The 22,161-nt window shown below is 50.3% G+C and overlaps 11 protein-coding genes across 11 annotated transcripts; 5 read left to right on the top strand and 6 right to left on the bottom strand.

Moving 5' to 3' along the window:
- Positions 1-541: 541 nt before the first annotated feature.
- Aud_004603 (putative PHD finger domain protein) lies at positions 542-3,375 on the top strand (the record flags this gene model as incomplete). Its single annotated transcript, XM_043289540.1, has 3 exons — positions 542-557; positions 667-1,343; positions 1,408-3,375. 3 exons carry the CDS (start codon positions 542-544, stop codon positions 3,373-3,375), a joined length of 2,661 nt encoding a protein of 886 aa, XP_043145475.1.
- A 612-nt stretch (positions 3,376-3,987) lies between these two features.
- On the bottom strand, positions 3,988-4,949 carry Aud_004602 (LUC7 domain-containing protein; the record flags this gene model as incomplete). Its single annotated transcript, XM_043289539.1, has 3 exons — positions 3,988-4,455; positions 4,513-4,844; positions 4,907-4,949. 3 exons carry the CDS (start codon positions 4,947-4,949, stop codon positions 3,988-3,990), a joined length of 843 nt encoding a protein of 280 aa, XP_043145474.1.
- A 491-nt stretch (positions 4,950-5,440) lies between these two features.
- Positions 5,441-7,365, top strand: gpi16 (GPI-anchor transamidase subunit GPI16; the record flags this gene model as incomplete). Its single annotated transcript, XM_043289538.1, has 3 exons — positions 5,441-5,802; positions 5,868-6,262; positions 6,320-7,365. The coding sequence occupies 3 exons, from the start codon at positions 5,441-5,443 to the stop codon at positions 7,363-7,365; spliced, it is 1,803 nt and encodes a 600-aa protein (XP_043145473.1).
- A 228-nt stretch (positions 7,366-7,593) lies between these two features.
- On the bottom strand, positions 7,594-8,054 carry Aud_004600 (uncharacterized protein; the record flags this gene model as incomplete). Its single annotated transcript, XM_043289537.1, has 2 exons — positions 7,594-7,812; positions 7,875-8,054. The coding sequence occupies 2 exons, from the start codon at positions 8,052-8,054 to the stop codon at positions 7,594-7,596; spliced, it is 399 nt and encodes a 132-aa protein (XP_043145472.1).
- A 633-nt stretch (positions 8,055-8,687) lies between these two features.
- On the bottom strand, positions 8,688-9,891 carry Aud_004599 (uncharacterized protein; the record flags this gene model as incomplete). The annotated part of the gene is made up of 2 exons (XM_043289536.1): positions 8,688-9,335; positions 9,391-9,891. The coding sequence occupies 2 exons, from the start codon at positions 9,889-9,891 to the stop codon at positions 8,688-8,690; spliced, it is 1,149 nt and encodes a 382-aa protein (XP_043145471.1).
- Positions 9,892-10,925: 1,034 nt separating this feature from the next.
- On the bottom strand, positions 10,926-12,567 carry faeB-2 (putative feruloyl esterase; the record flags this gene model as incomplete). The annotated part of the gene is made up of 2 exons (XM_043289535.1): positions 10,926-12,169; positions 12,231-12,567. 2 exons carry the CDS (start codon positions 12,565-12,567, stop codon positions 10,926-10,928), a joined length of 1,581 nt encoding a protein of 526 aa, XP_043145470.1.
- A 1,277-nt stretch (positions 12,568-13,844) lies between these two features.
- Aud_004597 (putative nuclear membrane fusion protein Kar5) lies at positions 13,845-15,114 on the bottom strand (the record flags this gene model as incomplete). The annotated part of the gene is made up of 6 exons (XM_043289534.1): positions 13,845-13,888; positions 13,947-14,289; positions 14,340-14,396; positions 14,448-14,669; positions 14,715-15,053; positions 15,106-15,114. 6 exons carry the CDS (start codon positions 15,112-15,114, stop codon positions 13,845-13,847), a joined length of 1,014 nt encoding a protein of 337 aa, XP_043145469.1.
- Positions 15,115-16,197: 1,083 nt separating this feature from the next.
- Aud_004596 (mitochondrial 54S ribosomal protein uL6m) lies at positions 16,198-17,086 on the top strand (the record flags this gene model as incomplete). Its single annotated transcript, XM_043289533.1, has 3 exons — positions 16,198-16,471; positions 16,537-16,650; positions 16,713-17,086. The coding sequence occupies 3 exons, from the start codon at positions 16,198-16,200 to the stop codon at positions 17,084-17,086; spliced, it is 762 nt and encodes a 253-aa protein (XP_043145468.1).
- Positions 17,087-17,294: 208 nt separating this feature from the next.
- On the bottom strand, positions 17,295-18,353 carry Aud_004595 (3'(2'),5'-bisphosphate nucleotidase; the record flags this gene model as incomplete). Its single annotated transcript, XM_043289532.1, has 1 exon — positions 17,295-18,353. One exon carries the CDS (start codon positions 18,351-18,353, stop codon positions 17,295-17,297), a length of 1,059 nt encoding a protein of 352 aa, XP_043145467.1.
- Positions 18,354-19,312: 959 nt separating this feature from the next.
- On the top strand, positions 19,313-20,791 carry Aud_004594 (LSB5 family protein; the record flags this gene model as incomplete). Its single annotated transcript, XM_043289531.1, has 4 exons — positions 19,313-19,327; positions 19,481-19,632; positions 19,694-20,722; positions 20,779-20,791. 4 exons carry the CDS (start codon positions 19,313-19,315, stop codon positions 20,789-20,791), a joined length of 1,209 nt encoding a protein of 402 aa, XP_043145466.1.
- Positions 20,792-21,413: 622 nt separating this feature from the next.
- Aud_004593 (uncharacterized protein) lies at positions 21,414-22,031 on the top strand (the record flags this gene model as incomplete). The annotated part of the gene is made up of 1 exon (XM_043289530.1): positions 21,414-22,031. One exon carries the CDS (start codon positions 21,414-21,416, stop codon positions 22,029-22,031), a length of 618 nt encoding a protein of 205 aa, XP_043145465.1.
- Positions 22,032-22,161: the final 130 nt, after the last annotated feature.

Raw genomic sequence — 22,161 nt, 5'->3', positions numbered from 1 at the left:
GCGTCTGCCAAGACCTCCCCCCACCGAGCCTCAGTCACGTGCCTGATTACTCACTACAAGTAGCACGACATCTCCTCTCCTTCATTCCTTCCCTCAACCCACTCTCTCATCGCATTTTCATCCTTTGCCGTTTACTCAACGCCGAGTTTTATACGAACTACTGTCGCGACCGGCAATATTTCTGATTGCCATCATCAGATCCACTGTTTCTAAGGGGACCCCCGTGCAGGACGATACTCACGCGACTCCTCACGCTAGAACTCGGCGCGACAAGCCTCGAAAAGGCCCACCCCCAGCTTGCGGGTACACTGGGTTCGCACGCGTTCTTCGGTAAATAAAGCAGAGACAGTCTTTGGAGGATCAAGTAATACCTGTGTGGGCCAGGCAACAGTGCCACTGTCCAGTCTTTTCCCCTGCGTATTACTTTAGCCCCTCGGATGCCGTAGAAAGCCAGCTGTTGAGTGGCCTGCACAACTTGTCTTTGGAATAACACCTGCCCTACCACGTGCTGTAGATATTCAGAGATCCTTTACCATATCACATGCCCATCATGACTGGTAAGCCTATAGTACATCTTTTGTGAGCGCGGTCACCTCAACTGAAGTTGTGGCGACTGGATGCGACCCCCGAACCGTGACTGAATAGCTCGCTAACTGCTGAGATCAGAAGAACCGCGACGCTCTGGACGCTCTACGAAAGGCCAACACAAAAACTTGGATATGGTAACCGAGACACCTGCGAAGAAATCGAAAGCGAAAGGTCAATCAAAGGATAAACTTGAGAAGCCCGCGAAACCCTCCGTCGAGCCGACGCCTGCCGTCAGCGAAGAAGAAGAAATCATTCGGTGTATATGCGGAGAATATGAAGAAGAGGAAGATATTGAACGAGATATGATCTGCTGTGACCAGTGCTCCGCCTGGCAACACAATGACTGCATGGGCCTCACATTTGCGAAAGGCGAGGAGCCCGACGAATACTATTGTGAACTATGCCGACCTGAAAATCATAAAGAACTCTTGGACAAGATTGCGCGTGGTGAGAAGCCTTGGGAGGAAGCAGCCGAGAAGAGACGCCAGCAGGCAGAAGAAAAGAAGGCCGCACGTCGCAGGAAAGGCAGGAAAGGCGGTAGAAAGAGCAGGCCAAGCGAGCCCAAGCCGGATACAGGCACCCCAGCCCGCAATAAAGCGGCTTCTGCCACGCCTGCTGCGACTCCTGTTCCACTGGCCCCTCCGCCCGTTGTGACCCCGGTCCCCGAGAAGAACGGTGATATTCCAGATGCCGGCCCAGCGAGCGCCCAGAAGAGGAAATTCGAGGTAGATCAAGAGGCTGCGACCTCCGAGACGGTAAGATTTGACTATTACTGCTTTCCTACCAAAAATAGTGACGGTTGCTAATGTCTACGAGCAGGGACCAAAACCCAAGCAAATAAAGATGACTTCGCCAGCTGATTCAGTGACGCCTCTCAATGACAAGCCTGCTCCGTTGAAGGAAGATTCGCATGCTCCTCCGTCGCGCCAAAGCTCCGTTTCTGAAAAGACTGCGACGCAGGAATCGGGGACTTTGGACGAGATCTCAAACCCAGCAAGAAGAAGTGCTGCGAGTGCGCTAGTGAAGTTATTTGTAGATCAAATTTCTGATGCACAGAAGCAAGGGTCTTTCAAATTGCCTGAGGGAAGATCGGCGAAAGAGATAGCGCAGCAGCTCGGTTTTTCAATCGAGAAGGCTATGTATCAGAATATTTGCGGAGGATCTGGAGAACCCACTGAACCATATAAATTACAACTGCGGACGATCTTGTTCAACGTAAAGAAGAATCCTTCTCTACGGGATCGCCTGCTCGTAGGTAGTTTACTTCCAGATGCGCTCTCTAAGATGAGCAGTCAGGATATGGCAAGTGAGGAGCTTCAGCAGAAGGATGCTGAAATCAAGCGCGAGGCCGAGAGGCAGCACATTATCGTGGAGGAGCAAGGTCCACGAATAAGGCGAACTCATAAAGGCGAAGAGTTCATTGAAGATGAGAATCAAACCGTCGCCAGCGAACCAGTGTTTTCGGTTGCGCCGACTCGCCGAAGCGTGGCTGAAGTTGACGCAAGCCCTTCAGACCGAAGTCCAGCGAGTCCCCAGGCTCATCAGCAGCCCGATGACAGTGCGCCAAAGGCTGCCAAACCGCTACCTATCGATACCAAAGTGACGGACACCAAGACCCGAGATGGGCCTACAGTGCATTCTCCTGGTGCCGCTGATCATGACCAAGTCTTTCCAGAGGTCTCAACTCACATACGTGAAATGTTGCCGACTGGCAAGGCCCAGGCTGATGCAGAGATTGACAAATTGTTGAAAGACGTCGAACCCGAATCGCCTCCCTATTCCCCGAAAGATTTTAACGACGAGGGGATTATCTGGCGTGGGAAGGTTGTCATGAACCCGGTGGCTGATTTCTCATCTTCGGCGAAGCATGTTGGAGGAGCTGAACTAAGCGACAGGATACCGTGGAGTCAGCTCGCACCGTCGACCTTGGTGGTCGATGGGCGAATCGACATCCAGCTGGCGAGCAACTATCTTTGTGGTTTGCGTTTCAGTTCCTCCACGGATGTCTCAGTCATCTCCATCAGTCGCCCAGAATCCCCCAAAGATCAAAAAGGGTTCGACAAGCTCTTCAACTATTTTCAAGACCGGAAGCGATATGGGGTTATCGGAAAACATCCGTTGCCAGCCGTCAAAGATACCTACGTAATTCCCATTGAGGCTGGATCGACCAAGAAGCCCGAATTTATCGAGCTTTTGGACAATAACACACTTGAAGACCCTACTCCGGAGCGAGTACTATTAGTGGTCTTCGCAGTCAAAACAGGCGAATCGAATCCTCCTTCAGTGCAGCCATCATCACACCATCCAAGTCAGGAGCCTGCTTCTTTTGCAAGTCCTGTCACCGTCGCCGCGACACCCCAGCAACACCAGTTTCTGACACCTGGACCGAGGCAGGCGTCGCAAATGTCTCCCACTCCGCCATCTGCTATCTTAGGTACAATTCCAGCCCACAATTCCTATGCTTCCCAGGCTCAGAAATCGCTGCAGTCGCAGCTGGAGACAACTCAATCGTCTTCTCAGTCCCAGGGGTATCAACCTCCAGAGCCACATGGTCAAATGCCTGTCACCGGTATGGCAGCCGCAGTGCAGGTGCTAGGTGCCCAGGCAAATGCCCCTGCAATTCAGCAACTCCTCCAGCAGGCTCCGAATGCTGATGTTTCCCAACTGGGTGTTGTCCAGGACATTATCTTACGACAGCCAGAGGCGGCTTCAAATTACGAGATGTTAATGCAGGCGCTATATCAAGCTACCACGAATGGACATGGTCCGCAGCAAAGCGCCAGCTAGATTCAGGCCATTATATACCAGATCTTGGTCTTTCGTTTTTAATGTCTTTGTGTGAATATGTCCTCTTTTTGGCGGGTTGAGGGTAAAAGTTACTGGATGGTAAAGAATATCCTGAGGTTGCATTCGGGGTTTGCCTTTTTTTCCTCTTGTGGATGGATTATGCAATTTGATATCCTCGGATCTCTTTTGTTTTACATGGAGTTTATTGCAGTTTTGTGTTTCAGCTCAAGTCCCAAACAATCATTAATCTTCTTTCGGTGTTATCAATTCAGTTTTTTTTTCCGGATCTAGTCTTGGGACTTGGGATCATCGGGATGCCGTTGAGAAAGACCCGGGGTACTGTTCATGTAGTATTCATGTCAATATAAACCAGTTACTACATTCACGCTGACATCTAATTTGTCCGCAAATCATACCCCTGCTATGCGGGCCAGATCAAAATAAAGATAGACTGATGGCTATGCTATGCTGCGTTCATTATATTGACATGAAAACAAGCCTATCACGTCCACATATTGCAATTCATTAAATCCTAGGTATGAAAAAGAAAATCAACGCCTGCGCTATGCAAATTCCGGTCTGGAAAGAAACCACGATCAGTAGGCATCTCAATCACCACCGTCCGCCTCGTTTCCTGTACCCGCCACCACCACCGCCACCATAACGTGGGCCTCGTCCACCACCTGAGCGGCCACCCCAACCGCCTTCGTCATCATCATGATGACGGACAGGAGGTGGGCGCCCCTTGAGCTCTTCGCTGAGCTTTTTGTACGTCTTGCGCATGTCTGAATAACCCATGTGCATTTTGCCGAAGAAGTGGTCGGCCAACCGGCGATCGTTATCAAGACGACTCAGATAGGCGCCGCAAACGTCGCAGACTTGCAGTTTCTGATGACCAGATGGACCGGAGGTATCTTGGAGATTCTTGAGTTCGCGCTCGCAGGTCTCCTTTTGGTGTTTGGCGGTGCGAACCTTGTGTAGTTCGTTGAGCGCTTGGGCGACGGCACCAGTTTCACCGAGAACGGAAACTTCAAGGAGACCGGTATTGATGGTCTTTGCGAGGTCGGAGATTTGTTTCAGCTGTCCGAGAGTCAGTGAATGTGATCTAGTAGCTCGGTGGAATTGTTTCGCCCTTACCAAGTTGTTTGTCTGTCTGATCTCATCGGGGGTCTTCTCTAACCGTCGCTGGGCGGATTCAATTCTGCGATCACAATCGTCGATATATTTCTGCATATCGCGCATGTAATCGAACTCAAAGCCCCATTTCGCCTTCTCGGCCGCTGAGGCGGTCTCGTATTCCGCCTTCAGTCCTTCACTGTGTACCTTGGGACAAGGGCCCAAGTCTTGCTTGGTGTTGGTGAAGAGATCATGCGGGCAAGTTCCGACCAGGTACGAGCGACAGACCTTAGGGTCCGTAATTTGAAGCTGCGCATTGCGAGAGGCGCCACCGGTACCTATGAGCTGGTCCGCTATGAGAAGATTTCCGTCAGCTTGTTTCAGAGATAATTAGAAAGATTGTCCAATAATTTACCTCCCATAAGCTGCTCGAGCAGCTTTCTTTGTTCGGCCGCCATGATGAGGGAAAGCTGGCGACAGCTAATTGAGCGCGAAAGAGAGGAATTTCTGCTTGACAGGCGATGGTCTCGATTGTGACGCTGAAGATCCAGGATTATATGAGTGGCGCTAAGCGCGGCTGCGCTTACGTGAGCTTCAGGTACAACTTCCGTAGTGAACAGAATAGAAGGATGCTAGATGTACAAGAATTAATTGATAAAAAGACCTAATTATTGGAAAGCTATTATCTAATGTTCATGCTATTATTCATATAATTACTCTCAAAAAATAATAATTTGCGACATATCTTGCTTGATCATGTGTAGTTTGTGCTCCCCTTGTCATATAGATCCAGAGACTAAACTCAATCGGTTCAAATGGCCAGCTCTCACGAACATCATGAACATCTTCAATGCACCAAACCCCACTCGATGATCCCCTGAGAAGTTAGGAAAGGTCAAGATCATACCGCAATAGTATCTCGAGGCTTTTAGTCGGCAAGAATGACGTGATGGTTGTCCGCTTCTTTCTTCCCCTACTGTCCCTCCTAATCGCGTTGGCGACCTTCACCTCCGCCGCATCAGACTACCATGAAGCTCTCGTCCTCCAGCCGCTTCCTCAATCCTCCCTGCTAGCGTCGTTCAACTTCAGAGGCAACACTTCGCAAGAGGCCTTTGATCAACGACACTTTCGCTACTTCCCCCGTGCTCTGGGCCAAATCCTACAACACACCCACACCAAGGAGCTACATATTCGGTTCACAACTGGGAGATGGGATGCTGAAAGCTGGGGCACACGTCCCTGGAACGGGACGAAGGAGGGCAATACTGGTGTAGAGCTATGGGCATGGATCGATGCACCGGACAGCGAAAGGTGGGTCTGGGTCTGGGAACCAGACGCAATTCCTCGAGATGTATACGGAGCTGACTTTCGTCCAGCGCATTTGCGCGATGGATATCCTTGACCCAGTCACTGTCAGGTCTGTTCTGCGCGTCGCTGAATTTTATTGACTCTACTCGAACGACTCGACCGGTTGTATCATTTGAGCCTATCGGGGATCATCCCGTCTCTAGTGACCTGCATCTGCTGCATGGAACGCTTCCTGGAGAAGTTGTCTGCACGGAGAACCTGACACCCTTTCTAAAATTACTTCCTTGCAAGGGCAAGGCTGGCGTTTCTAGTCTTCTGGATGGGCACAAGCTATTTGATGCGTCCTGGCAGAGCATGTCTGTTGACGTGCGTCCTGTTTGCCCTCAAGGCGGGGAGTGTCTCATGCAAATCGAGCAAACAGTAGACATTGTGTTAGACATTGAGCGCTCCAAACGGCCTCGAGGTGAGTTGTCAAACTACTTTTCTTTTTTTGACGTACAGTAGCTTCTAACCCTCCTAGACAACCCGATTCCACGTCCTGTTTCTAATGATCAGCTGAACTGTGACAATTCAAAGCCTTATCACTCAGAAGATACCTGTTATCCTCTGGAAAGAGGCTCGGGCAAAGGCTGGAGCTTGAATGAGATCTTTGGCCGTACCTTAAGTGGCGTCTGTTCTCTTGAAGAAGGTCAACGCCCTGGTAAAGAAGCGATCTGTTTGCGGGTGCCGCATGAGCAAGGGGTATACACCACATCGGGAGTGGAAGAGACAAAAAAACCCGACGGATACACCCGTTGTTTCACCTTGCAATCGTCCGGCACATTTGACTTGGTGATTCCCGAGCAATCTCACACGAACTTGGCTCCTCTGAATGAACCGGTTTTGAGTGCGGAACGCACGATTGTTGGCCATGGCCAAGAACGAGGCGGCATGCGTATCATTTTTGACAACCCATCGGATACAGATTTGGTCGACTTCATTTACTTTGAGACTCTTCCCTGGTTCTTGCGGCCCTATGTCCACACTTTACGCGCGACGATCACAGGGCGCGACGGAACCTCTAGGTCGGTTCCAGTCTCGCACATTGTGAAAGAGACATTTTACAGACCGGCCATCGATAGAGAAAGAGGCACGCAGTTGGAACTTACACTCTCTGTGCCTGCTGCTTCCATCGTCACTCTCACCTATGATTTTGAGAAGGCAATCCTGCGCTACACTGAGTATCCGCCGGACGCCAACCGTGGCTTCAACGTCGCTCCTGCGGTGATCAAATTATCTCGCGCGAACGGCAACGTCATTGCTCACGATACTCCCGTCTACATGCGCACAACCAGCCTTCTCCTCCCGCTACCGACTCCCGACTTCAGCATGCCGTACAACGTGATCATCTTGACTAGTACTGTGATTGCACTCGCGTTCGGAAGCGTCTTCAATCTCCTGGTCCGCCGTTTTGTTGCAGCTGATCAGGCTGCCGCGCTTACCTCGCAAACCTTGAAAGGCAGGCTGCTAGGGAAGATTGTAGCTCTACGCGATCGTATCGGCGGAAAGAGGTCGAAGGTAGAATAGTGTACAATATAGTATACTTGGATTTTAGTACCCTCATTGATCCTTTCCAATTCATGCAAATAATGTTTATTCATGACAAAAAGAAGCACATAATCCATGCGCAGAACTCCTTCAACTCCCAACTTGAATCCAGCATACTATCTACCCTGGCCATGCAACCTAAAAGCTCAAACGTCAGTACCCACATCTTCCCTTCAACAAACAACGCTGCTGAAATCCTGGTAAGACTCACATATCCATCACCCCCTTCGTCTTCGACCACCCAGGCAGCGTCTCAGGACATCCAGGCCGATGCTCCATGAAACTGTGATCCTCAGTATCGCACGATATACCTTTACCAGTCATTTCGGACGCCCCCTGAGCCCGCTGCTCAAAGTTCGAGCTCGCAGCACCCTTCTGCGAACTCAGACCTAGGAACTGGCCCATTGATGACTTGGGGTTCGGAGCCTACCCCGTAAACCATCAGTTCAATGCTCCGCGCTCGAGAGATACGCATCGAAACAACTTACGGCGACATGTCCCGGTCCCTCTGAGCCTGTGCCCCCCTTGAAGAACCCCTTGTCGCCCCATCCGGAACCACCGCCTGCGTTGTTGGCGGGTGTCGGTTTGGCGCTGGCACCACCCTGAGTAGAGGTTCTTTCGTGGTTGACAGCGTTGTCGGTTGTTCTGTCGGTGGAAGAGCTTGCCATTGTTTTAATTTCTTTGCTTGTGTCTTTTTCTGGTGTCAGTATGGTGTATTGCTAATACAGTATGGAATGATATCTATTGTTTAGATGGTCCGTTGTATAGTCAGTGGCGAACGTACCTGGAATTTCGAATGTTTCAACAATGTTGAATATTGCAAATAGTATCTTGACTACAACGTCTTTATATAAGAAGTCAACCTGTATACCCATCGACCATCTAGCTGTCGATCGGGTCCTGTTCTAGTTGCATAGTAACTATGATTTCATAGTGAGCGCATCCCGCCTTGGTCATTGGCTGGTACACGCCACCTTCGCTGAATCATCACAACAACTAACCCGCTACATGGACTTGGAAGACCAAGGAGGTAAATAGTGAGACCTTGACTATGAGATAGTACGTGTCAGACAGTGTGCATAGGCACCAGGGACCGCCGATTTTGTAACATCTAGTGCGTTATGTACATACAACTTTCATTCCGATTCAGTGGTATAGGACAGTCATTACTCGAGTCAATAGGGAAGAAAACATCAGAAAACCTCTCCGGAGGTCTATCCATCATAGAGACATGAGAAACAGTTAGGAGGGGAAGCATACATGCGCGGACAGAAGTTCATAGGAGGCATTAGTAGAGTAGATTAATCCCGCTGCGACTCGACTTGCTCTGCCCACGTGGCACCAGACACTGGAGACAGTGTCTCCAGCTTGTCTGCAAGATCGGAGACCGTCTTGTCCGTTGATTTATCACCGCCAGGAAGGGCTGGAAAATCTTGTTCATTGTTCAGGACCGGAGCGGCTGGGGAGGCTGCTGGAGCAGCTCCATCTGACGCTCCATCAAAAGGCGCAACGCGAGAAGCTCCTCGTCCGCGCCCACCTCTTCCACCACGTCCTCGACCGCGGTGGTTGTGGTGATGGCGTCCCTCTAGGTTCTCCTCTTCCGTGCGGGCGTCATCAAAATCTCTCCGGGCGTAACCAGAGACTCCTCCGTGCATGCCTCGCCGGAATTGGCCTCTACCACCACGGGGATTATAGTCTTCTTCGCGCTTGGTAGCATCCCATTCCCTTCCGCCCAAAGCTTCGAGCTTTCTTAAGCGATTGCGCTCGCGTTCGGAATCCATCGCGCGGCGATTCTGGCGTTCCTGGCGGCGCTTCTCTTCTGCAACCTTCTCGCGTTCGAGAAACGACGCCTGATCGGCCTCGGCGCGGGCATATGCAGCAGCTTTTTTAGCGGCGTTCTCCTTGGCGGCAGCGATGCGTCGGGTAAGCTCTTCCTCCGTGAGCTTGGGCTGGTGCGACAATTAGTACGTGTCTCTTTCAAAGCTACATAGGCTCGTGCCGTACCTTCTTCACTCCACCCGTTGCGCTCCTATCACCGCGAACGGCTGGAACTCGTGGAGCTTCGGTTCCATTCGCCGTACCGGCGGGCTTAGCATCCGACTTGGCTTCATCCTCTTTTGTGGATTGCTCTGATCCTTCTGCCGGCGTATCGCGGGCTGCATCCTCCACTTTGTTGTCCTCTTGTTCGGCAGTATTGTCAGTAGACCTGCCCCGCGGTCCTCCCTCTGCACGACCGCGACCTGGATGGTGTGACCCGCGCCCTACGCGCCCTTTTCCTCTCCCTCGCCCTCCTCGTCTGTCCACTCCCCGTGAGCGCGGCGGGGTATCTATCCGTGGTGGCTCCTGGCTCTCGGTGTCTGCAACATTCTCCTCCGGCGTCTGGGCCTCAGCTTGTACTTGTTCGTCTGCGGAGACAGGGATGATTTCATCATCGAACAGATCATCCCCGCCTCGAGTTTGCGCGAACTCGTCTATGACAGGCGCGTCGGCGATAGGATCGGCCATTTTTTTGAACTTCGCTAGTAGAACGTTCGTATTTGCGAATTCTCGACGTAAAGCTGGCGCGATCACGCACTTCTTCGCGATGGATTAATTCGATCAGGACGCTTGAGCAATTGCGGGGTTGGGGTAGCTTTGCAAAATCAAGGATCAGCCCTAGCTAGCGGAATGTAAGCTTTGGACCAATTTGTAAAGCGTCAGAAACAGCGGTTGCTAGAAAGTCAGTCAGTCAGCAAGAGGCATATATGCGACAAAGGTGGTATCAGTTCCACCCCCCGAAGCACTTCATCATCGAGCGCCTTCCGTAATTGACTCTCTTGACTGCGACTACCTCAAGCAGGGGCAAATTGCCAAGGCGGTCGGTCTGTATGTGGAGCTCTGTCGTTGCGGAGATCAAGGGAGGTATTTCACATCGCATAGTTCACATGTTCAGAAGAAAGCGTATCACCTACTATTTCCTAGTCTTGTATGCGTATCCCTAATTTTGGTCGGATGCACAGTATATCGCGGAGTGCAAGATGGAGTATGGGAGTGCTGGAAGCATTGCTTCATTTATCAATCGAGTCCTAGGATGTATACATTTCTGCCCCTCATTACCGCCACCTACTGCCGCTTCAATGGCCATTATATTTATGAATTGTGCCCCGTGCTCTGAGACATTCTACATTGCAATGAATTTGATTATGACAAAAAAAGAGCCCGTTCAATCTAAGACTTTAATCATGGTGTACGGTCTTATGCCATGCTCTGCTGTGGACCTTGATCATCTACGCTTAACATGTATCTCACATTCACAAGTAAGAAGGCCATTAGCACGATTCCCTGTGAAAGAAGTTATGGCAAGGACGCTGCCTTGACTGACATGGCTGAAATGATACTCCAATTTTCTGGTGGCTTAGCATCCTATGGCAGCCAGATTAGCCAGCCAGCCGAATAGTGTACTGAACACTAGAGGCACTTGTACTCAGTTGTTGGACTTATTTGCATTCTATAAGCAGGATGTACAACTCCAAGTCTCGTACAATACCCCACACCGTCAACTAAACACATTCCCATGCGTTCTCGTCTGAATAATTCCCTGGTCCCTTGTATACATTTCTGCGAGGATATCTGCAGTGCTTGCGGGTATATTCGACAGACGAACCGACCCCGTTCGAAAACTTGGCACCACGGATGAACTCCGGAGCAATCCCCTTCTCGACCCACTGAACCATTGCCATAAGGACGTTGTTCTCTGGCTCAGCACCGTTGTATGTCGCCAGCCCGTTGCCAATGCCATAGGCGCCGTCACCTCCGCGGCAGTGCGCCATTCCGCTAACGGGGAAGAAGCGGTAGAAGTCATCCAGTTCTTCAGGGGCAAGGCCCATTTCCTCTGCGACGCGCGCATAGTATAGCTTCGAGTTATCCGAGCTGATCAGCTGGTCCTGCATACCGTGGTATGTCAGGACCTTTCCACCCGCCTTCTGGAAGGAAGAGATATCCGCGTCCCAGGTCTGGATGTTGTAGGGATTCTGCGCCAGAGCAACCGCGGCATCCTGCACCGTCCACTTGGTGGCGTCCCAATTGGGGTTGTTGTAGACGACATAGCGGTACCAGTCGGTGCTGTATCTGAAGGGCTGACCGTTGTACATGATCGACGAAGCGAACAGTTCGGAGCCGGGCTGCATGCGAGGATACAGCAGAGTTCCGTTCACGCCATAGATTGGGGAGAGAACATTGCGGGCAGCCTTCGCCTGGGCACCGGTGATACAACTGGTCGTGCTAGAGGCACCTGGCTTGCAGATGATTGTTTCGAGAATAGGGTGGCAGAGATCGGTATCCTCGATGATGCCATCCTTTGCCCCGTCGATTCCGTCGCACTGTCGTACGATCTCATCATGGACGACCTTCCACGAAGCCGGCGAGAGGTATGTGTCCGATGTGTTTGATCCGGTGATCGAGTAGAAGTGGATGCTCCACGAGATCAGGTTGACGAAATTGAAGGCTGGAGCACCTGCCACAACACCGTCGAAGTCATTGGGGTACTTCTGGATCGACTTGAAGCCTTGTCTACCACCGGTGGAGCATCCCAGGTAGTAGGACTTGTCAAAGCCTTCGTTATAGAACATCTTGGTGAGCTGTTTACCAACTACGACACCGGTGTGAATTGAGCGGTACGCGAAGTCTTCGATGACTTCAGGATGCTGGTAGAATGGCTCGCCAGATGTTCCGTTATGGCCGTTGTTGGCGCCGACTGTTGCGAAGCCTAAGCCGGCAGTATAGGCAAGATCATAGTATTGGATGCCTATAAGAATATCAGCCACAACGGCGCTCTACCTCCAGAAGAGAATTAGAAGAAGCCATACAGCCAGAAAGACCTCCATTGCCAGTGCTCAGAAAGCGGCCAGTATAATTCCGCGGAAACCATGCTTCCAAGGTGATCTGGCTGCTGTTCGATGTATCAACGGCCATGGCAACCCGACACATATCCGCTGACACAATCTGGGAGGATGCACCACAGGTGACAGGGTTGTCGGACAGGGTGAGGTTGGTCCCTCCAGGGACATATTCAACGAAGTTCACGTGGACATTAGGGAGCTTGATCCTGTGTCCAAAACTAGCACATTTGGCCTGAAAAGCATCCTGTTTTGCCAGAACTGCAGAGGCGAATGTGAGAAGAGGCAGTAGAGAGAGCTTGGTCATGTTGATTAAGCCAGCTCACCAGAGGTCTGGCTCTATGAAGTTGCTCTCAGCAGAAAGTTCCAGGGTTTCTTTGATTTTCGCCGGAGACCTGCCCCTTTTTATACTACACATCCCCAGGTATCTGCCCTCATGGTAACAATAACCCCACGGGGTAATTCATTAAGTGGAGCATCTTCATCAAGTTGCAGGGCCAACCCTTGCACAACTCCCAAGGCTGTGCCAATGAAAGAAGGACTAGACAACGAGTATTTCCCGATCATCAATGCCGTCCCAAAGCATGCTGGAATATCAGGCAGGTTCTGGCGCTTTGGATTATGCAGCGGTCCAGCAGCGAGTGGGACTTTCCCACATGGAGACGGGAAATCCAGTCCGTCGTGTCATGTCTTCGACCAGCTGTGGATCTCCGGGCATTTTCCTCATGCGCCAATTCTGGGGGTCTCCAAATCTTCTTCCCCATACATGTGGAGAAACGCCGAAGGTCAACGTTGCTCGGCAAGTGCCGATGCCGATAAATACAGTCCGAGACGGGGATGTCGGAGCTTGGTACTGATTGTAGATGCATGAACTTGGAAGACGTCCAGGTTTGGGGCTGTTGAGAGCAGTCATGGGAAGTCCGAATTTTCAGTTCACATCTACGTCCTTAAAAAGCCGATGATCCTCGTACTGGAAGTGGCATTATCCTTAGGCATTCTATGAAATTGTTGTTCAGTGTAAGTTGTCGAGGATTTTCAAGTGTCCTCACATGTCGCGGGTTGCGGAAATACAGCACAGATACGCGCTATTTCCGATTGTTACCAGACTAGGGTTACGGATCCAAATTGCCGCGGTACATATTCTTCAACCCCTGGAAGAGCAACTGGAGCGTTGACTCTTCTGAGTCCTTGGTGTTTGGACTCCGCCCAGTAGTTAATGAGAAAATCCTCGAGTGATCTGACTTGCTCTGAGCGGATGAAGTTTACAAATTGGGAAAATCGGGATAGCCCATTCAGACCTATAATTAGTTGGTGATACACCAGGAATCAATGTGGCTTTTGTTGGAATCTCGTCAACTCTTCATCCTTCATCCTTCGTTGACCTAATTATCACTTAACTATCAGCGCCCGTTCCCTCCAGCCTCAAGAATATTTTGGTATAATGACGGAAATGATAAACCATGGAACTCCCCATTTCATATGCTCCAGCCCGTTCCCCAGTAAGAAAATCGAAATGACGACATAGATATATGAACTAAATAATGCAAGTAGCGAAGAATACGAGAAGGTCGTTGAGAACGAAAGCTAAAACAGAACGCCGTGGTAGAATCTCGTCACCGTAAGGTGGACTGGAGATGCGTCATTCAGGACATGATCAAACCCAAGCCTATGGGGAGGTATACTCACCGGCACCGATCAAAAGAGCTGCCAGAGCTAATCTTGGATTGTGTGCGCCTATAAAACTGAGAAGAAGACCACACACTGTCCATGCAGAGTATGGTCCAATAATATTCCCTAAGATTGGGGAATCTCGATATCTGGTCGTCGTCTCGTCAATCATCGCTTGTAAGTTCGCAACAGTCGCAGTCGCCTTGTCAAGAAGAGCTTGTGAAATTTGAAAGTTGGTTTCCATATGTTGCTGTAATCTATATTGCGCTTTAAGTGCATCGAACTGTTGCAACTGAGCTGTGTGTAAGGCTTCAGCTTTGGATTGCGAGCTTTCAAGAGACGTCTCGAAGTTTCGCAGTCGCTTCAGGGATTAGCTCAGTCAGGAAACCATCTGAATGGCAAGCCACAAACCGCGGACAAGCTCAGCTCTTGTTGTAGAATGAGTCCTAGCCTCTCTGAGAGCCATGACTGGTGTTGTAAGCCTTGTCAGGTCGTCACATCCGGCCAAGGTTCACTTACTAGCGACGCGTCAAAAGTCTCGACATTCTGAGAGAGCCGGGCCACATCACCCTGCACAAGGGACTCGAGCCTGGATTGAAGTGAGAGCGCAAGTTCATTCTGTTTCTCGACATTCTGCTCATGAGCATGCACAGTTTGCGCTTCTCTGGTTAGTGCTTCATCGTAAACAGCTTGCAGCATTTGTCGCAGGTAGTTGACTTCATTGGTAGCATTTCGAATGTCCTGGACAATGTCAGTCGCATTTGTATAAGATCGCTAGACGCTTACCTTCTCGAAGCTTGTTGCATCTTCATGTACCCTTGCAAGGGCTGAGGTTGCAGTTGTAACTGCCGAATCGACGGCAGACTCGATACTTTCCATTAAGTTGCCCAGCAGAGCTCTGAAGCCAATCTCAGTTGCTTCCAGGTCCTGTGTCAGCTTCGCCTGCAGAGCTGCTGTCGCCTCCACGAAGGCTTGACGCTGGGAAGTTTCTGCAGATGCCATCTGAAGCGCCTCCTTGAGCCCATGGCTAAGCTTGATGGAGCTTTCGACTATTGAGCGATGAAGCTCAAGAAGCTCCTCCTTTTCGGTTTCAAGCCGCGTTGCTTGACATATTACCACAGCATTCTGTCTACTATTACTATACGATGTCCACCACTGTGGTCGAGATTCCAGTGACCTCAAGCATGATTCTAGAATCTCAGTTGGCATAGAGTCGGCAGTGGTGGTTGTGGTTTTATGACTGGAGGAAAAATCAAAGAATCCTTTCTTCCGCGGGGTTTCAAGAGTAACTGGAAGGCATGGAGGAGGAATTGATGCCCCTGCTCCGTCCAGTTCACATACTGCAAGTCGTGCCGCGTACAGAGAGCGAACATGCTCCAATGCTAGATATGTGCTTGGTTCTGTATGACTTGTCGTCCCCCCAATCGATCGACAAGATGCGACGAGCCTTGAAGCTGCAATCCGGTTGCAAGAAGGTGACGACTTCATAGCTTCAAGTAGTTGCACCGCTTCGGTAAAGATAGCATCATGCTGCTGCGTTTTTGACTGTAGGAAGGATACCAGATCAATCTCTGCAGATGCGTTATGAGCAGGTACTGACATCCCCAACTTCATTGTTAATGATGCACTGATAATTCCGTCGAGAACATACCGGTCATCAACTTCCCTGCGAGAACAGGACTTGATATCAGCAGGAGAAAGAGCAGCATGCTGGCGAGCAAGAACGTAGGCAAATGAGTTCTTGACATCTGGCTCGAGAATTCAGTCTTTACCGCAGACAAAGCTGTGAGTAGGGGAGAATCGATAGAGACCCTCGGTAGCAATGATACTGAGATTAGACACTAGAAAGACGCGAGCAATGGAGAATGCTGTGATTGATAGTCAAGAGCAGACAGCAGAATACAAAGATGAACAGGTTAAGTCTCCCATCAGACTGAAGCTGGGATAGAGTAGTCTGAGATGAAGCTCAATGAAGCAACAGCAAGGAGCAAAGTGAAAGAGACAGACATTACACTATCAAGCGCAAACACAAAGATACGTTACATAAATCGGCCAGGCATGTCACCAGCGAGCTCTGACAATATGCGGAAAATCAATTATAAACAACATACAGAGTCCTGGGATGTTTTGATCTCGATCTATGAGAATGGTGATTGAGTCACGTGAGGAGCGACTAACCCAATTTGGAAAATATGCCTTCGGACAAAATCAGTTGAGATCCGGACTTCCAACCGCTATCTCGAACAGTCGAAACACAATTATCGTCGCCATGTCGAATCTTCTACCCCAGAGCTGCTTGAGGCAGCTTACACGAAATCCTCTTCGGCAGACCAGTCTACCTATCTTCCTGGCACCTGCATACTCCCACCTGCTGCGGACACAATGTTTTTCAACCACTTCCCCGACACAATCGCGAGTAGGCGGCGCTCCGATCTCGATACCACCAGAGGTTTCTTTAAAGTTTGTCGACCTGCCTCAGACTCAGGTGCGAGGCCGGTCAAAGGAGATTCCTAAGATTGCAATTGAGGTCAAGGGTCCTCTGGGTAAGCGACGGTGTTGCATCCTTGAGTGCCTCGGGAACGGAATCTGACATACGGTTTGCGCATAGGTGAATTGACGTTGAACATCCCTCCCTTTGTTGAGGTCGCACACGATGAAGCACTCCGGAAGGCCAGTTTGACTGTTCAAGACCCCTCGATTTCCCATCAACGTGCCATGTGGGGTATGTAAACGACTCTTAAGTTTCCCATACGACGGAACACGCCTAACTTTTGCGGCTTATAGGAACTATGCGGGCCCATCTGCAGAACTACGTACTTGGAGTATCAGAAGGGCATATTTGCATTTTGAGTCTGGTCGGTGTCGGTTACAGAGCAAGCATCGAGTCCACAGCGACTACAGTGGAACCTGAATACCCAGGCCAACAATTCGTCTCTCTCAAGGTTGGATATTCTCATCCTATCGAGCTTGGTGTCCCGAAGGGAGTCAAGGCCAGCACACCGCAGCCTACTCGTATTCTGCTTGAGGGCGTTGACAAGAGTGTTGTGACACAATTCGCGGCGGAGATCAGAGAATGGCGCAAGCCAGAGCCTTACAAGGGCAAGGGTATTTTTGTGAATGGAGAAACAATCAGACTGAAGGCCAAGAAGATTCGGTGAGCTGGGGTGGTTTGTATTTTACTTTGGCATTTTCTTGGAACCGGGTCTGGGCTTTTTCTGTACATGTATATTCAAGCAGAGTCTTCCTGTTTTCCCAATTGTTATCTATCCCATGTACTTTTAGGCGCATCGAGCGTGCAGGGTCTAACAAAGATTTAGAACGCGCTTAGTGATTCGATTCAATTGTTGATAGCATTTGCATCATCTTTTATAGCTTCAGGACCGTCTTGACGGCACTAATGACCTGGTCCTGAATGGCCTTAGGAGCGGCGACGACTCCCTTGTTGGCAGCCAAAGTCCGGCCCTTGCTGAAATCCAACCGCTGGCCATAGATGTCGGTCACTTGCCCACCAGCCTCGCGGACAATAAGATCGCCAGCAGCATGATCCCAGATCTTCTCTTGGTAGTCCTTTTTGACAGGTAGCCGTAGGTAGATATCACCTGCGCCTCTAGCAATTGAGCAATACTTGGCCTGCGAGTCAAGTCGCACGCTGGGGGAAGTGATACCAAGAAGCTGAGCGACGGCGGCGTTGTCGCCTTGAGCGGAGTGAGCAGCTTCCACTCCTTCACAGAAAACGGCTTGTTTGATATCGGGTACGGGACGCATCGAGATCGGCTTACTCTCGGCAAGAGCACCATTCGATAGGGGTCGGCTAATGGCTCCCTCGCCTTTGATGGCCGAGAAAAGAACTCCCATGCCGGTGCCATCAGTCTGGTCGACGCCGATACTGGCAGTCATGGCAACCGAATCATCCACGGGCAAGTTGGGGCAACCAATAGCACCGACCTTCACGTCTCCGTCCTCAATCAAACCAAGACAGACAGCATACTGGCCGCCCCGGAGAAATCCCTTTGTGCCATCGATGGGATCCAGAGCCCAGATACGACCCTTGGGACCTCCTGCGCTCTTGCCTTGGTCGATGATGTCCAGCATCGCATCTTCGCTTGGCAAGAGACCACCCAAAAGTTCATTGCTCTCATTGTCTTCCAATTTGATGTCCTTGACGAGTCTCCAGATCTCTGCACTCAACGTCTTGTCCTCCCGAAGGGAGCTAGCCTCCTCTTCGGCGACGATCTCATCGTTGGGGAAGTTCTTGCGGAGGGCTTGGATGATTAGAGCTTGAGCGCCGAAGTCGCCAATGGTGACGGGCGATTTGTCGTCTTTCGAAACCGTGCCCTTAGCCTTCTCGTGGAAAACTTTCTGTGTCAGAAGTGTTGCTCGCTGAACAGCCAGTTCGGCAATGTAGCGCTCTTGTTGGTAGGACATGTTGGCAGTTTGGGTATAATGGGTTGAAAAGGGCAAGGCGGGGAGGGAGGTAAATATGCGCGGGCGGGTTTTAAAGACGATACTGACTCCGAGCAGAAGAGTGGAGCAGAGGATAAGACGGGAGAAGATTGAGAAGGACGACTGGCGAACTGAGGAGCGATCAGCCGCATTTATAGACCGAGGACCCATTAGGAAAGTGAAGAAGGCATACGTAAGATGCTGCTCAGCAGCAATTGTCAGTGCTTTGGTAATACACCTTATTCCAGATCGCCCTCAGTCATCAATCCCCTGCAGCGATAGTCATCATCTATATAAAATAATTTACTCCTGACTGTTTCCATAAGCGTAATCGGACGTTCATTCGGAAAACCCCAGGCATCCAGGCATCCAATTCCCACCTCTCTCCCCGCCCTAAGCTCCTTTGGGGGTGCGGGAGAGGGGCAATCACGAGATTGGCCCATAATCGGGGAAGGAGGATGTAGGGGTATCGCTATCTACACAGTTGGACGACAGAGAAGATGTCTACCTAATTGTAGATAGTCATATACGCCACCCTTTCAAATCTCCGCTGCATTGTTCATCAGTGGCGCGAAAGGCCTAGCATTCAGGGTGCTGCGCAAATTCAGCCTCCTTTTACTTGGAAGTCGACCGTGCTCGTGTGTTGGGCTTTTAGCACTGCCGCCAGGGCACACGACGGCCTTCGGTCGGATCGACAGGCCCAACACGTCACCGTCTGGCTATTGCTGTGCCTAACTTCATAATCGTGCCGAGACGCTGATTTAGGAGCTATACACGACGTTACAGGGAACGAGCTCTAATTCCTCGACTACTGATCTCTGGGTCTCACGAGGGCCGAGCTTGTCAAAAGAGGAGTTACACTTGAGTTCGCTTGGGAAATCATTGCGCTTTGACTGCTTTGACACTTAATTACCCAAATAAGACCTTTGAATGACAACGTCATGTTCCACTCAGCGGTAAGTGAGCATCGATTATTAACATAGGAGTTGTCGCAGAATTCTTGATTCTTCATACCTAAGTCATCAGAATCTGTCCAGGGGATTTGCATACCAAGTTCTTTGTAATTGATCTTATGGAAAGCCGTGCAGAACTGACGATACTTCGCGCAGAAACCATACTCGGCTGTGACCGTTCAGATTGAAGTGCTCACCAGTGAGCAATACGAGATTGAAGATTCGAGTGGAATTGTCGACCTCATCGAAGCGATTCGCATTCAGAGCAGCGGACCGACTGAAGCAAGTCGTGCGTTGCGTAAGAAACTGTCAGTCCAGCTATCTATCTCTCTCTCTCATCTCAGTCCTACTTATCTAATGTTTCTTCAGTAAATATGGCAATCTGCATCGCCAGTTGAGAGCTCTTACTATTCTTGACTTTTTGATACAGAATGCTGGAGATCGATTCTTGCGAGAGTTCGCAGATGAACCACTCTTGGAACGTCTACGAATCGCAGCCACCGATCCAGTATCTGATCCCTTGGTCAAACAGAAGTGCAAGCAACTTTTTGGGCAATGGGCAGTATCCTACAAGGACACACCGGGGATGGGAGGAGTGACAGCACTTTACCGGCAGCTTCCAAAGCGAAAACAGCCTGCCACCCAGGCCAAGGCGAAAGTTCTCCGGGATACTGGTAATTCGACTACCACTGAGCCACAACTGGGCCATACTGTCTCAATTTCCGTAGGAAACGGCCCAAGCACTGTCTTAAGCAGTCCCAAGCACAAACATACATCGAGCAAATCTTCTTTCAAGAGAGAGAAGAAAGAAAAGGAGAAGAAAATACTTAATAGGTCGTTCAATCTGGAGAAGGAGAAGCCGGAGATGCTACAGACCCTCGCCTCTTCATCGGTCGCCAGTACCAACCTTCTGAATGCGCTGAAGCGGGTGAATCGGGAAACGCACCGGGTGAGCGAAGATGCGGAATGTCTCAACCGGTTTGAGACCTGCAAGCTCCTTAGGCGGCAGATTCTCCGGTACATCCAGCATGTCGAGAGTGAGGAATATCTGGGAAGTCTTATCCACGCCAATGAGGAGCTGGTTACTGCTCTTATGGCATTCGAAGTCCTGGATAAGAGTATAGACTATGACAGCGACAGTGACCAGGATGTGCTTGAAAGTGGCTGGTCTCCTGACCGAGACGATCTCAATGAATCTTTTGCCGGACTGGTCGTTAACCCTCCCAAACCTCCTCGGCCTCCTCGACCTTTGAGCATATCCGTACCGTCATCCTCGCAGCACAAGTACATTAGTGCCAGTGATTCCGAGACAGATGAGGACGACGACGACGAGAACAACCCATTTGGCGACAGAAACGCTATCCGCACCCCTGGTCTTGAGAAGACTGAGCCAACATGGTATGTATCTTTTAAGGTCTTCCTGCCACGCATAGTTCTGGCTAATTCCTGTATAGGAGAGAAGTTTGAAACCGTCTTCTCTATTTCACTCGTAACGCCATGTTCCCTATACTTTTTATGTCTCTGATGATTCTCCATGTTTATTATTTCGACGTTAATGAGGGGAAGGAAATGAAAGGGAGGACAATTAGGATCAACGGTTTAGAAAATCGCTCAGGCGGATTATACCCGAGTTACTTATAGTCAACAGCATGCTCTTAACTATTGTATGGGCTCAAAGGAGCGAATCTCTAGAAATGGAGGCGTCTTTGCAAGTCTGCTCTTACGTATATCTTCTCGGGGCGTTGGCGAGGTGCAAAGGAAATATTGCTTCTATCATCGATTTTCAGTATCGAGCAGCTGAACCGGAGGATGCAGTCGCCAGAATGACATCTCATCTGCTCACAACTGAACCCAAACCAAAGCTCATGTAGTTCGTTCGGTATTCGCATCTTACGCTAACTTTAGGCACCATTTCGACGTCAGCATCTCCCAATTGGGAAAAAGGCAGCAAACCTTTGCGTAACCATTCCTGCCATCTCAATAATATAAAAGGCACAGCGCATCCCGACAACGACACAGCTTAAATCTGACTCCTGACTCTGATCAGCAATCACTCCAAGTACCACAACGTATCGGACGAGAAGCACAAATGACGGCCCCAGTCACCGAAATCGCAGTCCTGCGATTAAAATCTCAGCCTCCCTCCGCATCATTCAAAGCAATCCTCCTCGAAGGCATCAAAGCGCAAGCCGAATTCTCGTCTTACCCCGTCCGCCTTTTCTCCCAAGTCGAGGATCCCTCGCTCATCTACCTCATCGGAGGATGGGACTCGGCGCAACAGCACTACGAGGATTGGATTCCCTCGGCTACAAATCAGGAAATCATGAGACAGCTCTCGAGCGAGATGGAGGTGGTGTGGGCGCTCCATGTGGATGGTGATGCGGTGCGACAGGGGGAGTTACTGACCGAAGCACCTGTTGTTGCTGTCGGGCGGTATTTCATGAGCGCCGAGAAGAAAGAGGGGTTTAGCCGGGTGTTTGAGGGGGCGCAGCATCATCTGGAGGAGTTTACGAAGCCCTTACCCATATTCAAGGGGTGGGGGATTGAGAAGGAAGAAGGGAAGGAGGAGTTTGTGCTGTTTAGTGGGTGGACGGAGGTGCAGCAGCATCTCGACTTTGCCCAGTCAGAAGGGTTCCAGGAATTTTCGAAGATCAAAGAGTGTACGGACTCCTCGGAGATCAAGCATATTGTTCGATGGGAGGTTTAGTGAGTGTGGAGATCCATTGACATCGTTAGTTCATTTCTCATGACGCTATGTATGTATGTGTGTATGCACAACGCCGTAATCTACAGCAAAACAGGTTGGGTATATTTCTCGAATGATTGGGTCATGAATA

The sequence above is a fragment of the Aspergillus udagawae genome (genome assembly GCF_001078395.1).
Source record: "Aspergillus udagawae IFM 46973 DNA, scaffold_3, whole genome shotgun sequence".
Taxonomy (NCBI): Eukaryota; Fungi; Ascomycota; class Eurotiomycetes; order Eurotiales; family Aspergillaceae; genus Aspergillus; species Aspergillus udagawae.
The sequence above is the reverse complement of the archived record's forward strand: the minus strand, read 5'-3'. Positions and strand labels throughout refer to the sequence as shown.